Raw genomic sequence first — 20263 nt, forward strand, 5'->3', positions numbered from 1 at the left:
GATTTAAAGTAACCACTGGAAAAGTCCATTTTATCGCATACCAAAATATCATTATACTTTAAAAAACACTTACAGGCACACTGACGTATAAGAAACCTCTATCAGACCTAATAAGTCGCAGTAAATTTGGATGCAGTTTTATACTCAGTCCTCTTGCCACGTCATCAGATCCGATGATAGCATACGGTTTCCTTTTTCCTTTACTGATGCTTGTTTAAACAAAATATTGGAACATCATACTATTATGGGAATTTTCTTTAAACTATTTTCCTTTATGTTAGAAATGCTGAATAAAAGTTTTCTTGAAAGAGATCTTCGTAGCAGAGTCAGATAAATGAAGGGAAACTGTAAGCTTTCCTTCGTTCCCCTTAGTCAAGAACTTGGACCACTTCAACGTTTTCCATTCTCAAACTGCTAACACCTCAAATCCTTCTTCACTCATCCCTACACCTCCTATCAGGGCCACCCGACACTGTTGTAAACCAATTTCTCAGTTATATTACTTAATTTACGCACAAGTTCTTACTGAATTCCCTAAAGCCAAATTCATTGAAAGCTTTACCTATGTCTGTGGTATGTCTACCTTATAAAATAATGGCATTTTAGAAGTTAGGTTTGTTTTCTCAAATTTGGCACAGCACAGTGGAATGTCTGAGCACATTAAAAGTCAGGGCAATCTCATTTATTGAGTCAAAGCTGGGGAATATCAGAATGAGATCAATTAGATTAGAGATAAGGAAGGGATTAACTCGGTGGTTACTACTCGAATATACCCGATTCCAACGCGGAGATCCCAGGTTCGAATCTAGCAGCTGGCCCTTAGATTTTTTCTATATGGGAGCTTCTTACAGCTCAGTGTACGGTGGTGGAATTAGGTTTTGCTATTAAAATTATAAAAACCAAATAATTCTCATTGGTAAACTGGATTTCTGCAGATTCTTCTATTGGAGTTTATAATAAGGTAACCCAAATCCTAATTTTTTCTTTATATTTTGATTTGAAACACATTTGAATTCTTGACAATTCACTAGGATTACTGCGCAGTCACTAACACGGCTGTTAAGCCCTGATAACACTGAGCGAGATGAGTCTACTCTGCAGCATCCTCCACTTTAATACAAAAGTGTGTGAGAGAGAGACGCTAAAAAACGTTTTGGACACAAGAAAAGAGTATCGCTGGTAAAACACAATGTAGAAAAAGTTGTAACGTCACAATATTTCTTTTTTAGTCATAAAAAATAGTAAAATAAAATGAATAAAGAGGAGAATGACTTCCTGCTAGAGTTCACTTTTAATTTCAAAAGTTTCACAACCAATCCGTAAAGTTTCCACGTTACACTCTTGTTAACTGATACAAAATTTTGGATAGCGTTTGTTACAAAATCATGATATAGTAGAGAGTGTCAGGGGTATGTTGATCTTTGAGAACTAGTTCTGGGGAAGCAAGCGACTCTGCCTGGCTGCACAGTATACAGCTAAATTTAGGCTTGTTAATTAATTCGCCGGAAGGAGCAGAGTGACAAGGTCTCTAGATCAAGAGCGACCTCCAGCAAGTTAGTTTTGTTAGAGTTTGCTTTCGCACCTCCAGCAAGCTTAGGCAATCATACTTCCAGGCCTCATTTCTTTACGATTTTATTTTACTTCAGTTTCTGCGCATGTAATATATACAATTTTGAAGTTAAAAAATAATATACTAATCTAGAAATTAAAAATATTTAAAAAATAAATAAATAAAAAACTGAAATCGTTGAATAAATACAAAAAATTGAACTAAAAATAATTATGTAATTTCTATGAATAATTTTCTATTTATTTATGCTGCGGTCTATCAGTTGGACTTTATTATGTGTTGCAAATACAGTATGTATTCTTAGAATGCGCCGTGTTCTATTGTCTGACCATTGTCAGGAAATGTTGGTGCAAAGTAGAACAGTAGAATTCGTTGGATTTCACTGGATGTTATTTATTAACACGCTGGAAGTCATTTCGTCTGAGAGGTGACAGCGGTTAACACCTAACAAAATTATGCATTGCACATCTGGTAACTCCAAATGATACTTGATCATTAGTTTAATCAATAACTTTGACCTACATTCACATAAGATGGAGAACCGAATTTACATTTAAGTATAGACATGATCTGAGAATCTAACTGATCAAGTTAAGTGAAGCAGAGAAAGGCCTTATGCAATTATTGGATTAAAGTTTCCAAAGACAAGTTAGCTTTCCTCCTTAATAGAAAGAAGGACCCGAGAAAGTTTTAAAAAGGGAAGTGCAGTTTTCAGATACAGAAGTAGTAGTGAACAGAAATGAGCATTTTCAGTGCACATGGAAATCACTCGGTATCATTTGACATTGAAAACGGTATTCAAAAATGTCCATATCTGTTTAACTGTCTCTTGGGGTTGGATCTTATCTTCATCATCAATTCAGGATGATGGAACTTCTCACACTGAAAACACAAAAAATCTCTTCAAGATTTAAGAAGAACGATTACAATCATGTAAAATTGTTCATATCGAGATTTTAAGTAACTGATTTTTTTCTTTACAAACGCAAAACGTTTTTGAGCATGTTCAGGCGACCTCCTGGTTACCGCTTGCTAAAACTTGTCACAATCACCATGTTTATCTAACTGGGAGAAGCAGTTGAAAGTAACCTAATGCCAGTTTTTTTTGGGTATACGTCCAACTACCAAAATAGGTTTCGTGGATGGAGTGACTACTTAACCATAAATAAATCATATTAAATAAAATCCACGGTCTAGAGCCGACCTAGCAGCCATGTTTATTGTATCTACAATTTCGAAACATGTTAGCTTTGCAGCCCTCGCACTCTAACCACTCGGTGGTTATCGTGGCGCACCGACGAGAAAGTAATAACCAAAACTATTTAGGATTTAATTCTCGTCTTCCGAAATAATTCGCAAATGAGTCGGTACAAATTTTATTTTACACCTTTAGCCTTTTACATCTAATTAAAATAAATGAATGAGAAAAGAAATGGTCTTTTATATCTTATGTTCTTTGCCACTAATAATTTCTTTCTCCACAGATCTGTATATTGTAGGTTTCCCGCCTGCAATCCATTTCCTTGCGAACTCCGTCCTCTCCATTCATCTATTCACTTCCTACCTGTTCTTCTCCCCTCTACCCCCCTTCAAATCATAGACCGACCACTATTTATTGTCATCTTCCATTCACCTCACAAAATCCGTACCATTACCCGTCTCTTCACATTTCCTTGATGAACATTATTCTTAATTTTTATTTTTTCTTCTAATTTCTATAATAGAATTGCGCGGCTTCGGATTGATTTGATTCTGCAAAATCATAAAATCTTCCACACATACCGTTAAAAATAAGGGAGCAAATTTTTGTCACATGATAAGAATTAAGACTCCTGGCCCAACACTTGCTTTTAAATTAGCTGCGTTAGTGGAGGTACCTTAAAATTTCCGTTCTTTCAACACCAATGTTTATTATTTTCTCCCAATATATGCTTTTATATGCACCATTTCGAATCTTAAGGGGTTGCTTTATAAATGGAAAATGTAAAAAAGAAAATCAATTGATTCCTCATAATGTAATTTACATTGAAGGAGCAATAGATAGATTATATCAAACTGAAGGGAATATTATACAAAACAAAAAAATACTGCAGTATTCACAATGACTAGTTAAGAAGAAAATATAAAGTAAATTTACACGGAAAATGGATAAAATTTAAAAAACTTGGGTTACATATAATTTTGTGCAACGTTCTTGTTTACTATGTTAAGGAAGAATACGGTGTAGAATTAATTTAATAAAATTTTCCATATTTTATAAATATTTTATAATTAAAGAATATAAAATGATAACGAAGAAAATTTATAATTTAAGAGAATATTATATTCATATATAAAAATATATTTTCATGAGCGAGAAAAGTGGAACTATTTTGGGGGAAAAAATACTAAAAGCAGTGCACCTCTTAGCAAAGTAGCACTTAATAAATAATAAATTTAAATAAAAAAGTGATAAATATAAACATAAATAATAAATAGTGGCGGCACTTAAATATTTTCAAAAAAAAAGAAGCAAGATGGTGCACAACACTAAATATCACCTTAGAAGAAGCTATTTATGCCTTTTGTATGTTATATATCGTCGCCTAAGAAGTGATACCTGGTAACTACAATTTCAACGAAAATTACATTTTTATATATAAAAAATGAATATATATATAAAATTTATTTTTTATAAATTACACTTTAAAGACGACAGTCACACTAATAGTTAATATTGAAAGAAGAATTACTGTATGCCTTAAAATGAATTTTATATCCTGTTTTTTCCTTCTCCTGTAAAGTTGATATTTTCTAGTTACAAGGTATCACTTCTTAGGCGACGATATTATAACGGTTTTTGCGAGATTTTTGATTGCAGTGCCTGTATGCGCTTGGAGTTAGAGGGTTTGTTTGAGCCCCAAACTTCTGCTCCGTATGTCCGTATCGGTCTTGAACAGCGCACATTGTAGACGGTTAATTTGTAATTCAAGTCGAGATTTGTTCCGCGTTCAAGTAATGGAGAAAATAGTTCGAATCGTCTGTTCACATCTTTGCGATCGTAGCAAAAGTTTTGAAGAATATACAATTAACAAAATTATTTAGAGCGATGTGAGCTAACTTTTCTGCTTCATACTTATTGATTATTTTAAAAACTTGAGCATACGCTTTCCCTTATATCTGTTTCAAAATAAAAGGTATTTATATTCAATACTAACTTAATTTTTATTTATTGAGCTCCTCAAGAAATGCCTCGAGTTAACTACTGTACATATTCAATAATGTGTAAACCTGGATAACTTTGTTAGATCGTATGTGACATAAAGATTTAAAAAAAATGTAAAAATCACGTTATGTCGGTTATTGTGTCAGATGGTCTTAGTATAGTTGTTAAAAAATACATATTTGTGGCACAAATATTGCATATTCATTTTACCGGAAAGAAATAAACTTTTAAAAACACAGAAAACTTTTAAATAATATTCTACCTAATTTTCCTTCCAAATATTTCACAATTGCAGATGAAGTTGTCTAAAATTCTTTCTATTCTCATTTATTAGAAACTATTCAAAAAACAGTACATTGCAGACGTAACGGAAAATAAAAGTTAGAATTCAACCAACACTAAATGCAGCTCTAATGTAGTAAAAATAATAGTAACTCGCAATTAAGGCATCTTCAATAGGCTATAGGCGCTTGGAGAGTTCTATAGTTCTCTGGTTAGGGTTGCCTCGTTAAAGACAGCTGGGATCGTCAACAAACAGCTGTAAAAAAAATCTCAACTAATAGAAAATCTAAGAGCAGGCAACTCCGTGCAGAAATGAAGAGCACTAACCACTCAACTAATCTCTCCTCTAATAATATTAATTTTTAGTTTATACTGTTAATAACTCAGTTTGGTATTATCACAAGTTGGTTTATCTCTAGTTATAAAGTTCAAATTACCTGTCCAAATTTCACAGAGTTCTACATCATTTTCCTGATGTTAAGGGAAGTTTTTGGCAACGTCAGGTTTAGGAAATTAATTTTTGCTAGAGAATGATTGGGGAGAATGATGTAGAATGAACGTTTTAGCTTCCTACTAAAACATCAGATCTGGGCAATTACAGATCACCAGCTGCAATATATATGACATTCAATATCACATGCATGATTTTCTCGAATAGAAAATGAGAAAATGATTGATAATACCGATCGGTTCAGTTAAAAAAGAACTTATTTTAGTTGCGATTTTGTAAGAAAACACTAAAAATAATAATGTCTCCGATGGGCAAAGAACACCTTTCCTACTAACAATGCTATTATTAATAAGCCGCCTCGAAAGTTGCCGTTTCTTCGCTTTCTCTAAACTTCTTTCGCGAAATTGAAAGCAGCTTTACCTCTCATCTGAGAAAAGAACTCGGATCCCTCATTATCTGTGCAAATGAGATGGCCCACGTTTTCTTTCATTGTCTACTTATTGCTTGAGTAGTTCTAGAACCTTTATTTGAAACAGTTTCCCCGGCAATTCAGAAAAGGATCTTTCAAATTAGTGTAAATGCCCTTAAAGGACCACTTTTAGTGTTAAATATGGATTGCTAAGGGCAATTTTTAGAATTGGTAGGTAACAAAACTTACAAATTGGAAGACCATATGTAATTAGTTCCTTTTTTTAAATTTTGGCTACTTTTTTTTTAATTATTGTTTAATTTAGAAATTTTGTTTAAGTTAGGTACAAACCGGAATAGATGAACATCTATCACTGAAATCGTTCCTAAGAACTTTATTTAAGTGGAGTTTTTAGAAAGGGGTAAAGTTAAACTCTTTGCTAAAGTACTGTCTTAGTATATTCTACGGTTCTACTACTTGTAACAGATTAATGCGCGTGAGGGCAAAACTCCAAGTAAAAACGATTGTCAGTTCCCTGGAAGTATTATTACACAAAGTTTTCCTTCTTCTTCCTGTTTTTGAAATGTTAAGCGGCCGCCTAGGGGTTTTGTTTGCACTTGAAAATAACGCGTATTAGGGGATTATTATTATTCGAGATGGGCTTAGCTAGCAGCATAGGACCTAGGCCTAAAATGGCCTTAAAGGGACCGAAATGCTCCTTATCTCAGCTAAAAAATACCCAATCAACAACCATGCAGCCCAAATCAACACAAAACCTAAAGCTGTACTAGGTGTATATCTTCAAATCAATTACGAATAACTCTCTGAATCTTAAAGATGAATTGCTAGGACCTAATGTTTCCCTTCTTAATATCAATAATGTATAGAGTAAGTAAATGCTATTGGGTCAAATAATTCAAAGTCAAATATTAATCAAATTCTGAGTTTCCAAAATTTTAAAAATTGTAAACTGCGTTGAGGAAATTGTGTTCACACATAGCTTTTTGCAAGGGAATACCAACATCGAAACCACTTGATTAGGAAAGTAAAGATGGTAATAGTTATGTATGACACCCACATTGGTTAGTTTGCCACATTCTGCCAAAAGTCATTTTTACGTCTGGCCATTTTCCGCTCAACCACATCAGCAAACCTCGCCCAATTATTATATAATTAAAGCTTTAGGCTGCTCGGAGTTTTTAAAGAGTAGTTAAGGAAAAATATAGGGGCTACGAACACCGCAGGCGAAGTGAGTTTTAATACTACAACAACCCACGATTTCTCGCCGGCCAGAAACCTTGCACTCTGGCCACCCCCAGCGAACTGGAGAAACACACTCTCAGAGAAGCAAACTGGTAGTGGTGCAACTGGTAGACTAAAACTTGTATTTACGACTTAGTTAACTCTCTTCCACTCTAGAATAAATCTTTTTTCTCTTTGCTAAGTTCGAACACAAACCTCACTTCTCCCAGGAACTCCTCAACTCCCCGCAGCTCTCTTTACAACGGTCTGAATGATGCCTCACCTCTTGCGCAGGGTAGAGAAAAGATCTTTCTTTCCTTAGAACAAGTGTTGAGTAGAACTTTTCGTTTTTTAGCTCTCAACTTCAGCACAAATAAAAAAAAAGAAGAAAATCGTGTCAAACACTGTTAGGACTTCCAGTTCTTATATTTATAACTCACTGTCTTACCTGAGAGCTTTTTCCTTCCCTTAGGGTTGCCATAAAATCCTCTACTAAGATCTTCCGATCTCTTCCTAAATCTCCGCCATCAGCCTCCTCCAAACCTTCAGATCACCGTTTTGCCTTCCTGATGTTCAATCTATTCCAAATCATTGCCTATGCGTACCTACTTGGTTTCCATAAAAAGATGAAACACTTCTCATGTACGAGATGAGAAGAAATATGTCCAGTTAAATTTTTGATTTCGAATATATGACTGAGTAGTATGAAACACCTAATTTATGTACCAATTTACCTACAACTTTTTGGTCGCTGACGCAAAAATCCGATGTTGCAGCCGCCGTTAAAGTGTGGAAGACGCGTTTGAGACTAAGTCCTGGCTTGCATTCCTGTCTCTAATTGGACAGGAACTGAACAGCCTTCACTGTAATTATTAATTACAAAAAAAAAAGAGTTTGTGGCGATAAGCTATTGCAATGTATGAGCCAACATACCCATATTTTTGAAAATTTTAAAAGCATTAATTTAAACATGAAAATAAAAATATATAAACAAACACAAGCTGCAGTATGCGCTTTAGTTTATAAATATTTTAATTAGAATAGCATTAACTGTGACAACACACACAAAAAAGAAAGCGATAATAAGGAGCTGAATAGAATTTATTGAATTTAACGTTAATTGATTGATAAACGTTCATTAATATACAGTAAACAATTGCTAATTGCTAAATTGTTCCCACGATGTCCATTAGGTTGGGCTTTAATCTACTTAGAAACAAAATACAAAAGTAATCATTATATTCAAATTGTGAACTCAATTTGTGTGGTAATGAATCGATTTATGATTTTCATTTATACGAACAATTCTGTTCTTTTTTCTTCAAGGTAAGCTGGAAGGTTCACAGATGTAGCGTGCTTTCCGTTACTGTGGGGATGGCGCATTAACCATCGCTGCGTTATTTGTCAATTTGATCAGTGGAACAGCTTTTTTGTTTTGTTTTTTAACTAGGTTATGAAATTATTTTCTTGGTTTATCACTAAAGCAATTCATCTTATGACGGTAAAGTTCTGCTCATACAGAGAGGAATTCGTATCGTTTGTCTTTTGAAGATAATCCAGGTGAAAAATGATTTATAAATGCAATCACAGATAAAAACACAGGGAAAATGTTGAACGATCGGCGAATAAAGATAGCTGATTGGAAAGGGAACTGAAGAATTTGAAGCACTAATTGTTTGATCAGATCCTACCATCTGAATTCATTTTGCTACCGAACAAACAATATTTTTGGCTGGAAAACGTTTTGACTACAATCAAGAGCAGCTGTGGATATGGGTGCCTTCCAGAAGCACACAATGAAGGAATCTATTCAATTGAAAAGCATTGAAAGGGAGCTACAAGAAAAATAAATGCATTAAAAAAAAGAAGAAGTATTTCATGATGATTGTAAGTGTCCGAGTTTAAATATTGAATATTAAACTATTCATATATAAGTTTCCAAAATAGCAAATGCAGCTTATAATTTGAAAAGTAAGCTAAACGAAATTTTAGGTGTTTGAAGAGTGCCCAAGTAAGTACACTAAAGTTAATTGCAATTAATAATAACAATAAAATTATGTCAGTGACGGTTCATAAGAAATATTAAAGATTATTTACTAGTAAAGTTTGAAATAGGCTTTGTTTATAATAGTCTAAATAAAATATTAAGCATATCTTTAACTAATTAACTTAATTATCACATGGGTTTTATTTTCTCGTTTTAAGTCTATTAATGAGAAGATATGTTTGTGTTTATTTTGCCATCGTCTCTACCTGTACTGCTTCAACTTTCAAAGAACATTCTCCTAGAAACGTAATTACTAAGATATTTAGCTTAATTTTCATCGCAATGAAAATTATTACGGGAAAACTAAAATTAATTTTCACTTTTCTCTTTCTGTCTGGTTGGTTGTAAGTTTTTTTTTTCTCTACTCTGTCTTGTAATAAGAAATAATTGAATCGTAACAAATTTTAGAAACTGAATTTCAACCTAAAATGTGTCTTCAAACCCGTTTTCCGGTTTTCTAAGTGATAAAAAAATTGAGTGATATATTTGTATCGCAGAATTTTGTAGTTAATCGCTTAACTTTAACTTCAACAAACAATTATTCAAAATTTGCACAGTATGTCGCAGAAATCGAGGCCTGAAATGGCTAATATATTAACTAGTCAAAATAAAAATCTATTTATAAGATGCTTAATTTAACACAAACGAATGGAAATAAATTGATGATGATGAGAAGGTTTTTATTTTATCGGTGTTTGGCCAGAAAAAGTATTCCTGGTCGACATAATTTAAAGCATTGTCGCTAACCATTAAAATCATATAAATAAAAGTTAATTACAATAAGATTATAATTATACTAGAAAATCATTTTTCTCGATTTTCTCTTCCTTAGCTGACAGCTGGTCTATTCTTCTGGCGCAGTCTAGTGTGTAACGAAAGAGCACTTTCTATGGGGAGATAGCACCCTGAGAAGTGTTCGGAGCAAACACTTGTGTAAGGCAATAACCTCAGATGTTGAAAACATTTAACGACAAATATTCTGGCCAAAGAATTATACCAAATTTTTGTGCTAATTCACAGTAGTTTTGGGAATCCAGTTTTTTAAATTCTGAGATTTACCTACATTAAGAATTCCTGTGTCAAAATATTACCTTCGAATCTCCTTCAATAAATTCTATTAAATAATGAAAAAAATCTTATTTGTGGCGTACTCTTTTACTGTGATTAATTTTTAAGAGTGCTGACTTAGAATAACATAATGTGCTCTTTTTCACTGATTAGCATTTTTTTTTTTTTTTAGTGAAATGAACCTGATCTATATGAGGTAATTAATGTTTGCTTCAATATATAATTTCAATCATATCCTTGTTTTAAATAAGTCAGTAAATCCGGCAGACGGAACTTCAGTGCCGCAGAATGTTTTTTTAATTTATTTAATTGTATTTACTTTCTTTTTATTACAAATAAAACATTATTATTATTATTATTATGAGGTAAAGCTTGTAACAGTAAACTGTAAAAAGCTGGATCGAATTTTAGAGTTTAGAAGCAGCGTTAAAAGTATTGAATTTTGTGTAATTGTACACAAAAGTTCTTAAGCAGTAATTTCAGCTATTCTGTCCGTGTTTAAAGTTGTGGCAAATTGAAATGTTAATACTATCCTGTTGGAATGCGTAATTGAGTGTTGAGCATGACATTAGTGAAGAGATCAGAAGTTGGTGGTTACAAGCCCAAAGTGGCTACAGTTACTGTTTCTCTTCGTAAACAACTTCAGAATCAGATATCTGGCAGAATTAACACGCCAATCTTTGCCTATACTCAGCCATAAACACTTAGTCAAAGTAAAGTTTTCTTCAGTGAAACTTTACTGTGAATTAATCAAGCAGAAAAAGAACTCCACAATACTGAAGCACCACTTATTCAGTTAACCAAGTTCTCTTAAGGCTAATTCCTACAGTTCCAAGAACAATTCCGACAAGCCTGCAATTAGTAGATATCTTGGAAGCATGGGTGGTCATAATAAAATAAATATAAGCCTCCTCATTGTTGAAATTATAAACACAAGTATGCACATTTTAATAAGATTAGTATATCATTGTTAATACTAATATTCTTCAAAGAAAAAAATTCGTTATTAAACTCAAAATTATAGATAATCCAATTTAAATAATTTCCTGTGGAAAAGGCTTCTTTCAGGTGCGCCCACTGCTGCAGGTCCTCAGCAACCTTCATCCACTGCTCTTTAGAGAACCTAATACATTATGTTTCCTTCCCAAGCTCTGGCCTTTGTCACTGCACAACTTGAGGTCAACATTCATCAAACCAGTCTTGTTGTGCGGCCTGCCCATTTTCATTTTTATGATTTACGAGTACAGCTCCTACAATGTTCGCCAGTCTTGTTTCAACTCTATTTTTTGTTTTATCCTTATAAGCCTGTCCAAATTTAGTAGATATCTTTCCATTGCAAAGTTTGTGATTATAAACTTCAGAACAATCCGCTGCGTGTTATGCCGAAGTTTGGGATCCATAATATATATTAATGCTGGAAAACCAAACGTCTCTAAGTACATAATGATAGAAGAATTACTGTTCTTCATAGTGTTGAGGATTCCAAAAAATAGGGAAGGAATTGTGTGGTTAAAAGGCTTCTAAATTGAACTTGAATCTTTTACAGCAATTAAAGATACCGTTCAGCTATCTACACACTAGAGCAAATTAAGGCTCGTGGAGAATCGATGTGTTAAAGAGCGCCCCAACAAGCTGATGGCATTATAAGAACTCGAATTCGAACAATAAAGGTTTGCAGTACATAACCAGTGAACGAGCCATCTTCAGCCTATACTGAACAAGTCAAAAGGCTTTATAGCGTCCAGAGCCAGAAACTGGTTGTAAGTCTTAACCCGGCCAAGCTTCGTGTCTAGCGTCATGGCAAGACTGGTTCAGAAACCAACTCTGCATGGTCTGAGGTCCAGTCCCTATTGGATGCGACAGGGGGAGAAGAAGCAGTTCCATACACACAACTATTAGAGAAAAAGACCAAAGAAAATAAATACGCAAAAAACTGAAGGAAAAGGCACAATAAACCTGTTTTAACTGCATTATCCAAGGAATGGGATCTGCCACAACTTCAAATCTATCCTGATTACTAATATATAATCTGATGGAAACCCAATGTAGTTCTTCTGAAAGAAAAAACTGACGACATTTAGATTTTACTAATGGGGTGTTCGGCTCTTCTTAGAAGAAAAATACATTCAAGCTTTGCTCTAGACTCTTTAAACTAGACCTAATTCAAACGAAGACTGGAGAAATAGACTCATGAGATTTTTGGGTTAAAACTCCTCAGAAAGTCATCTAAACAAAAATTTTAATTGAAATATTGAAAAAGATAAACAAAATTAAAATAGATTGGACGCTGGAGTATAAAAATACCCTTAAGCTTGAAATTTCAAATTAGAAAAATTAAGTCAATATAGTGATTCATAAAGCTTTCATTCTTTATTAAAGACAAGCGTTCTTCATGATTATGCGAGGTACACAAACTAAAAAAAACATTGATTTTAATTAATGGAGAATAATTAATGTAAATTAGATGCAAATTTAATACCTCGCTCATAATAATATTGATTAAATAATTATGGCAGTTTAGTGTAGAGAAACATTTTTATTTCATTTTGTAAATATTTAATTAAAGAGTACATTGTTTAATTATCTTTTAGACGCGACTAGGAATTTTGTTATTAGAGTGTAATCTTTAATTATTTTTGTTATTATTATTTGAGAATAGTATCAAGTTTAATTTTCGAAAACTAATCTCCAGCTTGAATATGTATTTAAACATCAAAATACCATTATTTGTAATTAGGCTCTGCTTTTACACAACTCCAACACTGTAATTAACTCTTTAACGAATGAAATAGTCTTCTAACATGGTTTGCTACATTGTTAACTCTTTTGAGATGTAGGTTCGCTCTATTTGTGTGCATTAGTTAATTTGAGGAATTTGATGTCAGTGTAATGTGAATGCCTTTTGTTGCGTATTGGTATTGATGTATGATGGCAGCCACGTGGTTGTTTAGAGCCATTATTTAAAATATATATTCGAATGGTTATTTATTATTGGATATCCGAAAGGGCTAACGAAGAAGTAATAACTGAGTTTTAAGAATTAAGAGTGACATTTATAGTGACTTACTTTTTGGAATAATTCTATTGGGATTTATAAAAATGTGTTTTTTCGCACAAAAACATTCCATACATTAAAATCCATGTGCTAGTTCTGATGTTTAGGAAAAAAAGAGAGATTCCGTTAATAAGATAAAAAGTAAATTATTTGCCAGTTATATTCAAACTTCCAAAATTGGAACGTAAATTAAGAAACATTCGAGTTCAAAACCTTAGGAAAATCTGATGAAATGATACTTTAACGCATTTCACAAAAACATGATTTATGTGGAAAGCTCTTTTAGTAGTTCAAACAGAAACGTTTTGTAAGTGTGCCAAACAAATTTTTAGATCATTATTATAAATATAAAAATATGGATATTTTGTTGGCAACAAGTAATAATCTAAATGATTGAAAAGTTATAAATAAGAGAGATGGTTATTAAGTTGATTCAGTTACAAACTGTCAGCCCACCAGCAATGTTACGATTTTAACAATCAGACAGGCCAGTAAATACATTTAGGTTATAAACAAGCAGATAGGTACTGCTGAATAAGGTCGAGAGTCTATTGTGGGAGTGTACAGCGTCCGACCAAAACTGGGAGTGACATTTTGCTTTTCCAAAGCCCTAAATCCAATAAGGGTTCTTTCCCAATTAGTCATTACTGTAATAATCAAATTTAAAACCAGCCATAATTATCCAGTTCATTACTGGAAATTTGGCAATTCAACTTATTTTAAAAACTAGTTATAGCACTTTAAATCATCACAAAAACTAGAATCGTAACTTTTTTAATAAGGTCGCTTTTTATTATAACTTCTTAATGTTTGTAATTATTAGTTATCTACTTTTCTACCGTCGTACACCCCTAAAATATTTTAATCCCAAAAATCTTCTTTTTATTAGAATCAGTGGCGGCTAATTGTTATATTCACTTTTTTATTTATTCTCTGAAAACGATTTGGCGACTGTCAGCTCTTTTTAAAACTGGAACATCAAATAAGTTCACTCCAGTAATGAACGCTATTCCAGAATTCTGTCTCCCAGAAGCTTTTCTCCGATAGAATCGCTTCAAGTCGCATGAAGAGAAAAAAGGCTATTATCCTTTTCCAAGAAGGTTTGATGGCACAATGTTTACCCTAAGTTATTAATTCATTTAAATTAAAAAGCATTAGGAAATAAAATAATTAAAATAAGGTTTGATAAAGATTTTTAGCTCTTCTGCAGGGTTTTAAATGCATCTAAATTTTGCAAGACCCTCCTCCTTTAATTAAGTAGAGTAAGATAAAGTGAGAAAGTATTATTTTTTCTTTTTATATTTCTAAAAAATGGAATTGAAAGAAAGTTTCTAACTGATAATTATAATTTAATCATAAATGCCGAAGGATTGCCCTGGGCAGTTGGGCCACAATTAATTAATATTTCACTGACGAGAACCATTTCGAGCCGTTGCTGGCCTTTAATTTGGGCATCCATCGATGCTGTAATGTCCATGACAGCATTTAATTTTCAGTTATCTTGTTTTACTTCTCAATTATATCACAATCTTCCAAAATGTTTCAATTAACAATAATAATAATAATAACATTGAAATTTGTTTTACGTGCTATTTGCTTTCTTTCCTGACCGAAATACAATATAAAGCCAATAAAAAGCCATTGTATGAAATATTTCTGTACATTCAGGATTCTTACAACACAAAATATGTATAATTATATGCAATCAAAATATACTGCAACTAACATTCAGCTAGCTTTAGCCGTGGCCATCCTCTGGGTGCTTGAGATGTTATTAATCAAATTCATCCAATTGTTTTTTTTTTAATTTACATATATAAAATGCAGTATAATAAAATTTATTTAAAATTGCATATAATGTACTGAAAGAGATCACTTTGCTTAAGGACGAATTTGACTGGACCTGAAGGTGTGACGTGACGCTTCCTTCAATATTATAGTTAACTGTAGCGAACATGATTATCCTAGAAGTCAACGAGAGAGTTGGAAGAGTCCAATTAAATGCTGAATTCTGTGTTTCAAGAAAGTTTCAATCTGTAAAAATAGAAAGTACACCGATCAGATATTTTGTTATATGACTGAGACATTGGTATACTTCTTTACAGGTGGGCTTTGGGAACATAATGCTGTTGTTGGCAACCAACCTGGCAGGAGTGCTGACTCATTATCCCAGTGAAGTCGCCAAACGTGAAGCGTTCCTGGAAACAAGAAGATGTGTCGGCGCTCGTCTAACTACCCAAGCACAAAATCAGCAACAAGTAGGTATTCATCATGACACTGACTTCTTTCCTACCAACATTAATTTGTATCAATTACTATTATGAAAGTTCTTATTCAAAACACAAACAGGGTAGTCATTGTTGGTTAATCAGGTTTTTGGTTTTCCCTACATTTTTGTTATACTTTGGGCTAAAGTCTGAAGAAAAAAAAACCTTTCGTCATCAAGTTTCTCGCTGCTATACTCTCTGCAAAGAGGCTGGTCAATTTTCTCCATACCTAAACTAATCACGAGTAGTTTCCATGAAGGTAAATCTTCCAAAAAATATGAATTTTTATTTAAGCTAACAATAAAAACTTAGGCTCTAAAAATGCCAACTACTGGACAAATTCTAAGCGATAAATATAGAATATTGTGAGATAAAGAAAATGTTAAAGTTGTAATCAAAGACATAACAAAACTAACAAATCCATGAATATGTGAGAGTGGTTAACCAAGGCGTACAAACACAGTCACCAGGCTGTAATCGTGCGATGTAACGATTTAATAAGGAATTGGTTTGCTTTGATCATAAGCTCGGCCTACAAGAGGCCGCATGTTACGCTGTTCCCATTACATTATACGATATATCTACCTTAGGTCGAAATAAACATCTTGTAATGGTATATATATCACTTTGCTACTTGACGGTCCATAAAATTGGCATTTCAATCACTTCCAATGAACCTAGTGATAAACACCGAGATATCAAATGCAACTACATTCTTCTTCAGTAAAATGTTGGCATATATTGATATTTTAGCAAGCAACCAAAGCACCAAGGAATTATAATACTCAATAATTACTATTATACAATGAAAAATTGTCTTAAAAGTGGAAGTATGTGCGCCACACAAATATGTAGGGTATTAGCTTCTTTCGCAATCTTTCTCCATTCGCTTCTTTTATCTGATGTCTTGCTCAATCTTAAAGCTCAGTACTTTTTTGAGGCCATTTTTTCGAATGTGTTGTCCAGTGATGCATCATATATGTTTGACAAGTATCAGACATTCTTTAACAAATGTTTTTTAAGCATTATCCTCCAGCCCTAATTTCCTTATGACATTAGCTAATGAACGTGGCGTTTGCATCATCCCTCCCCAATATGCATTGAAGTCTCTAAAAGTGCACCTTGCACCACTTTCAGCTAACATCATCATCCCTAGATTTGATTGAATAAGCTTTAAAAATGTTTTGAGACTGTTCAATGCTTTAAACATCAGTTCTATTCACCAATCCAAAAGCATGGCAGAAGCAATAGAGTTCAGTTTTGAACTAGTTTTCCTGACTCGTTACAAAATTTGATCTTTTATTTTCCAGCCACTTCGATAGTCGCTTTGATATTTCATGGATTTTTACTTGCTTAATTATTTAAGATTTTAAAAAGTGCTTCGGAAAAAACAATGAAAGATTTTTATAGTACTCGGCTTACTACAATCACTATTTTACAAACTAACTTTTAAAAATTCGCTTGATCTTATTATTTCATTTTTAATTGGGAAAATAACAATAAAGGGTTGGAGCATTTCAATAATTTAAGGAAAAGTGGACATACAAAAAGATTAATAATATAAATTATTGGTTTCTAATGTTAGGGTACGTTCTGGTATTCTATATCAGTTGATTTAAAATTAAAGGGAAAGCACATAGTAGGAGGGTGCAGTTATTGTACTGAGGAGCTAAAATTAGAAGGCTTTGGAAACTTGAAGCTGATTAACTAGGGCTGTCTGGACTTATGCATTAATTTAGAGCCAATGCTATCCTCTCCTTTAATTTGAACTACAGAATAGATCTGTGGCGTCACGAACAGTTAGGTTGATATCTTCCTATTGCACAATTCTATCAAACAATACTGCTCCTTAAGAATTGCAACAATCAAATCGAAATAATTGTTAACAACTAAAAATAAGATTAATGTGACAAAGAATAGATTCTTAAACCGTTAGGCTTTTTTCAAATTTGTATTACCAAACACATGCTACTATGCTTGTCGGGCATATCACTCCTGCTCTTCACGCACTGTTTACATCTTTACTTTAATTATTGTATATATTTACACGCAGATTGTGAATTACTAAATAAATAAATATAAAAAATTACTAGATGGATCGATCGAGTACTACATATATGTCCGAGAAAATGAACCTGGATCATCAGCTAGGTTTCTAGGATTTCACCCATAATTTGGCCCCGTGAAGTAATCTACATCCGGAGTTTTTTATACTTTACAGTATTAAAATAATTAGATCCTTATCATGAATTAATCGCAGTACGGAATACTCCTCTAAAGACGTCTCGTGAGGTCTGTGTTGCAGAGAGGTGAAATATTTAACAAAACATTTTTAAAACTAAATAAGCATTTGATTTAAAATTATGTGTATAATTTTTGCCTATCTTATGTAAAAACTCTGAAATAACTTTGTAGCTGAAGGTAAGGCTGGAGAGTTACATTTTACTACACCTCTTTTAAGAGTTTCCGTAACTATCCTTGTCTATCCTCGGCCAATATTACCCTACCAAACGGGCAGGGGCAAAGAATCTATTTTGTGTCCAATCTTCGGAAAGCCCAGGCTTTCACTATAACTAATAAAATCAATATTAAGGACCGGTATGTTAAGCGGTTTCTCTAACTACAGTACAATTGGATCCTGTAGTGAGATCGTTTAGGAGAAAATCAGGAAAATTTAAAAAAAACTATTTAAAAGTGCTCGGTTCATTTGTTTTTTTTCAAAGAAAAGTTAGTGTACAAATTTTCTCTTGTCTTCAGGAAGATTTTTTCTCCCAATTAAGCTCGAACTCACAAACCCACTAACAGACTTAAACCACCGCTTCGTTTGGAAAAACTATTTTCCCCGCACTATTTCCATTGTTTGACTAGATTACAGTTGCACAAGTTAAAAATTGTTCTTTAATAAACGTTTCAATAAATTCATTTTTATAAAGATGCAGGGATTAAATTAATTCCGTTGAAATAAAAATAAAATTAAATGTATATAATTCATTGTAAAGCAAGCTTAATAGAAACAAATTCTTGCAAGAGCTTAAACTTTTATATTGGAACGATGGAATAAAACGACCGGATGTATTTAAATGAATAAAAAGTAGTTTTCCGTTAAATTGCTGAACATTAAAACATTTAAATTGAATACGTTTTAAATGTTGGGTTTAACAATTCTTAACCATTCATTCTGTTTTAAATGAATTAATGTGAAACCAATTTCTATCTAGAAAAAGCTGTAATATTTATTCTGTTTACCGTCCTTTACTGCAGTATAGGAACGATTTGTTTAAACGAGGAATTCTTTTTTGATTCCATCCTGCTTAAAATTTTAAATTGGATTATGATCAAAAATTTAAAAAGATGTTCTTTGGCTTTAATAAATAGTTAGTCCAGGGATCCACAAGTTTTTAAAAACCCTTCTCTTCAGGAGCTGCTTCAACTGCTTATGAGTGTGATTGGATGTACGATTTAGAAGATTGCTTATTATTACTAATTTTTTAATAACAGACTGTATATTCACTGAAATAACCCTGAGGAGAAAAGCTTTCCCCCCTCACACCTAGGCACGCCTTAAAATGATTTTTCTAGTTAAATGTTCGAAATGAAAATTACCGATCTTCAAGCAAGCTAGAAAGGTGATCGCTTGAGACTCTGCGGTCTTAATGATTACTTCATCATCCAAACCAATCACAAGATTTACCATTACCTTTTGTATTCTACTTCTTTTAAATGGAACATGTTTTACTTTCAGAAATTTGGTTAGTCGCATTTTTGTTTTTTCAGTGTACAAGCTTTCAGTCTTAAAAGCTAAAAGTGAATCTGTATTTAATAATTAAACTAAATTGGAACAAAGAATTTCATGTTTCCTAATGCGTCCAAATTCACTAGCAAAATCCTAAGCAGCTTATATTTGCTGAGAAGGTTATCAAACTTTGCTAACATAAGCCAAGAACAGCATTCACTAATCCACAGCATGCCAGAATAACTATAACTACGCCATTAAATTAATAAGTAACTTATTGATTATATTTAGCAATACATAGGCTTAGAGTGGCCAAGCTAGTATGAAACTTTTAACTTCTTTCTCCAGATGTAATGATCTGTAAAGAACCTGCTAATTGATTAGTATTAATTTTTACCGAAGATTATGATAATTATTTATTTAAAGTAGTTTATTATTTTTAATAAGAAGCACGATTTTATTATTAATTATTATTATGTTGTGAAAATTGTTTTTCACACAATAACGATGGAAGAAGCAAGTAAGCGTAACGAACAATAATCACGAATCTTCACTTTTTTTTATGGTCGCTGTAACTGAGTGCTCTTCTTTCAACATTGAACTAGATAAAGAAGACGCTGCAAAAGAACTTCATCTTCTGCTTCTACTACTACTTCCTGAAATCTAATCTAAAATATTAAGTATGCGCCCTGACTGACCTGATTCATAAACGCAGAACTGCAGAACTGAAGCTGGAAAGCATGTGCTTTGGACGGTGGGTCCCTTAAGTGGCATAGACGCATTCTAAGAAAGGATACTTTCAAATTAGTATTGTACTTTAAATAAGTCCTTAAATGAAGAAAATACAGGTGTCAAAGGTTAAAACAAATTATAATGAAAAACCTGTACAAACCAAAAATACTAAAGAATCTAATAGATAAATAATTTGAAACAG

The 20263-nt window shown here is 32.8% G+C and overlaps 1 protein-coding gene across 1 annotated transcript in view; it reads left to right on the forward strand.

Moving 5' to 3' along the window:
- The window catches only part of LOC141448774 (adenylate cyclase type 5-like), a 206349-nt gene that overhangs the window by 139357 nt on the left and 46729 nt on the right, over nt 1-20263 (forward strand). The window contains exon 7 of the mRNA XM_074117378.1: nt 15435-15587. Coding sequence (XP_073973479.1) covers nt 15435-15587 — 153 coding nt within the window. The remainder of the gene's footprint in view (nt 1-15434; nt 15588-20263) is intronic.

This window comes from Rhodnius prolixus, unplaced genomic scaffold (genome assembly GCF_049639745.1).
Source record: "Rhodnius prolixus isolate KJV_2025 unplaced genomic scaffold, Rpr scaffold_2, whole genome shotgun sequence".
NCBI classification, from domain to species: Eukaryota; Metazoa; Arthropoda; class Insecta; order Hemiptera; family Reduviidae; genus Rhodnius; species Rhodnius prolixus.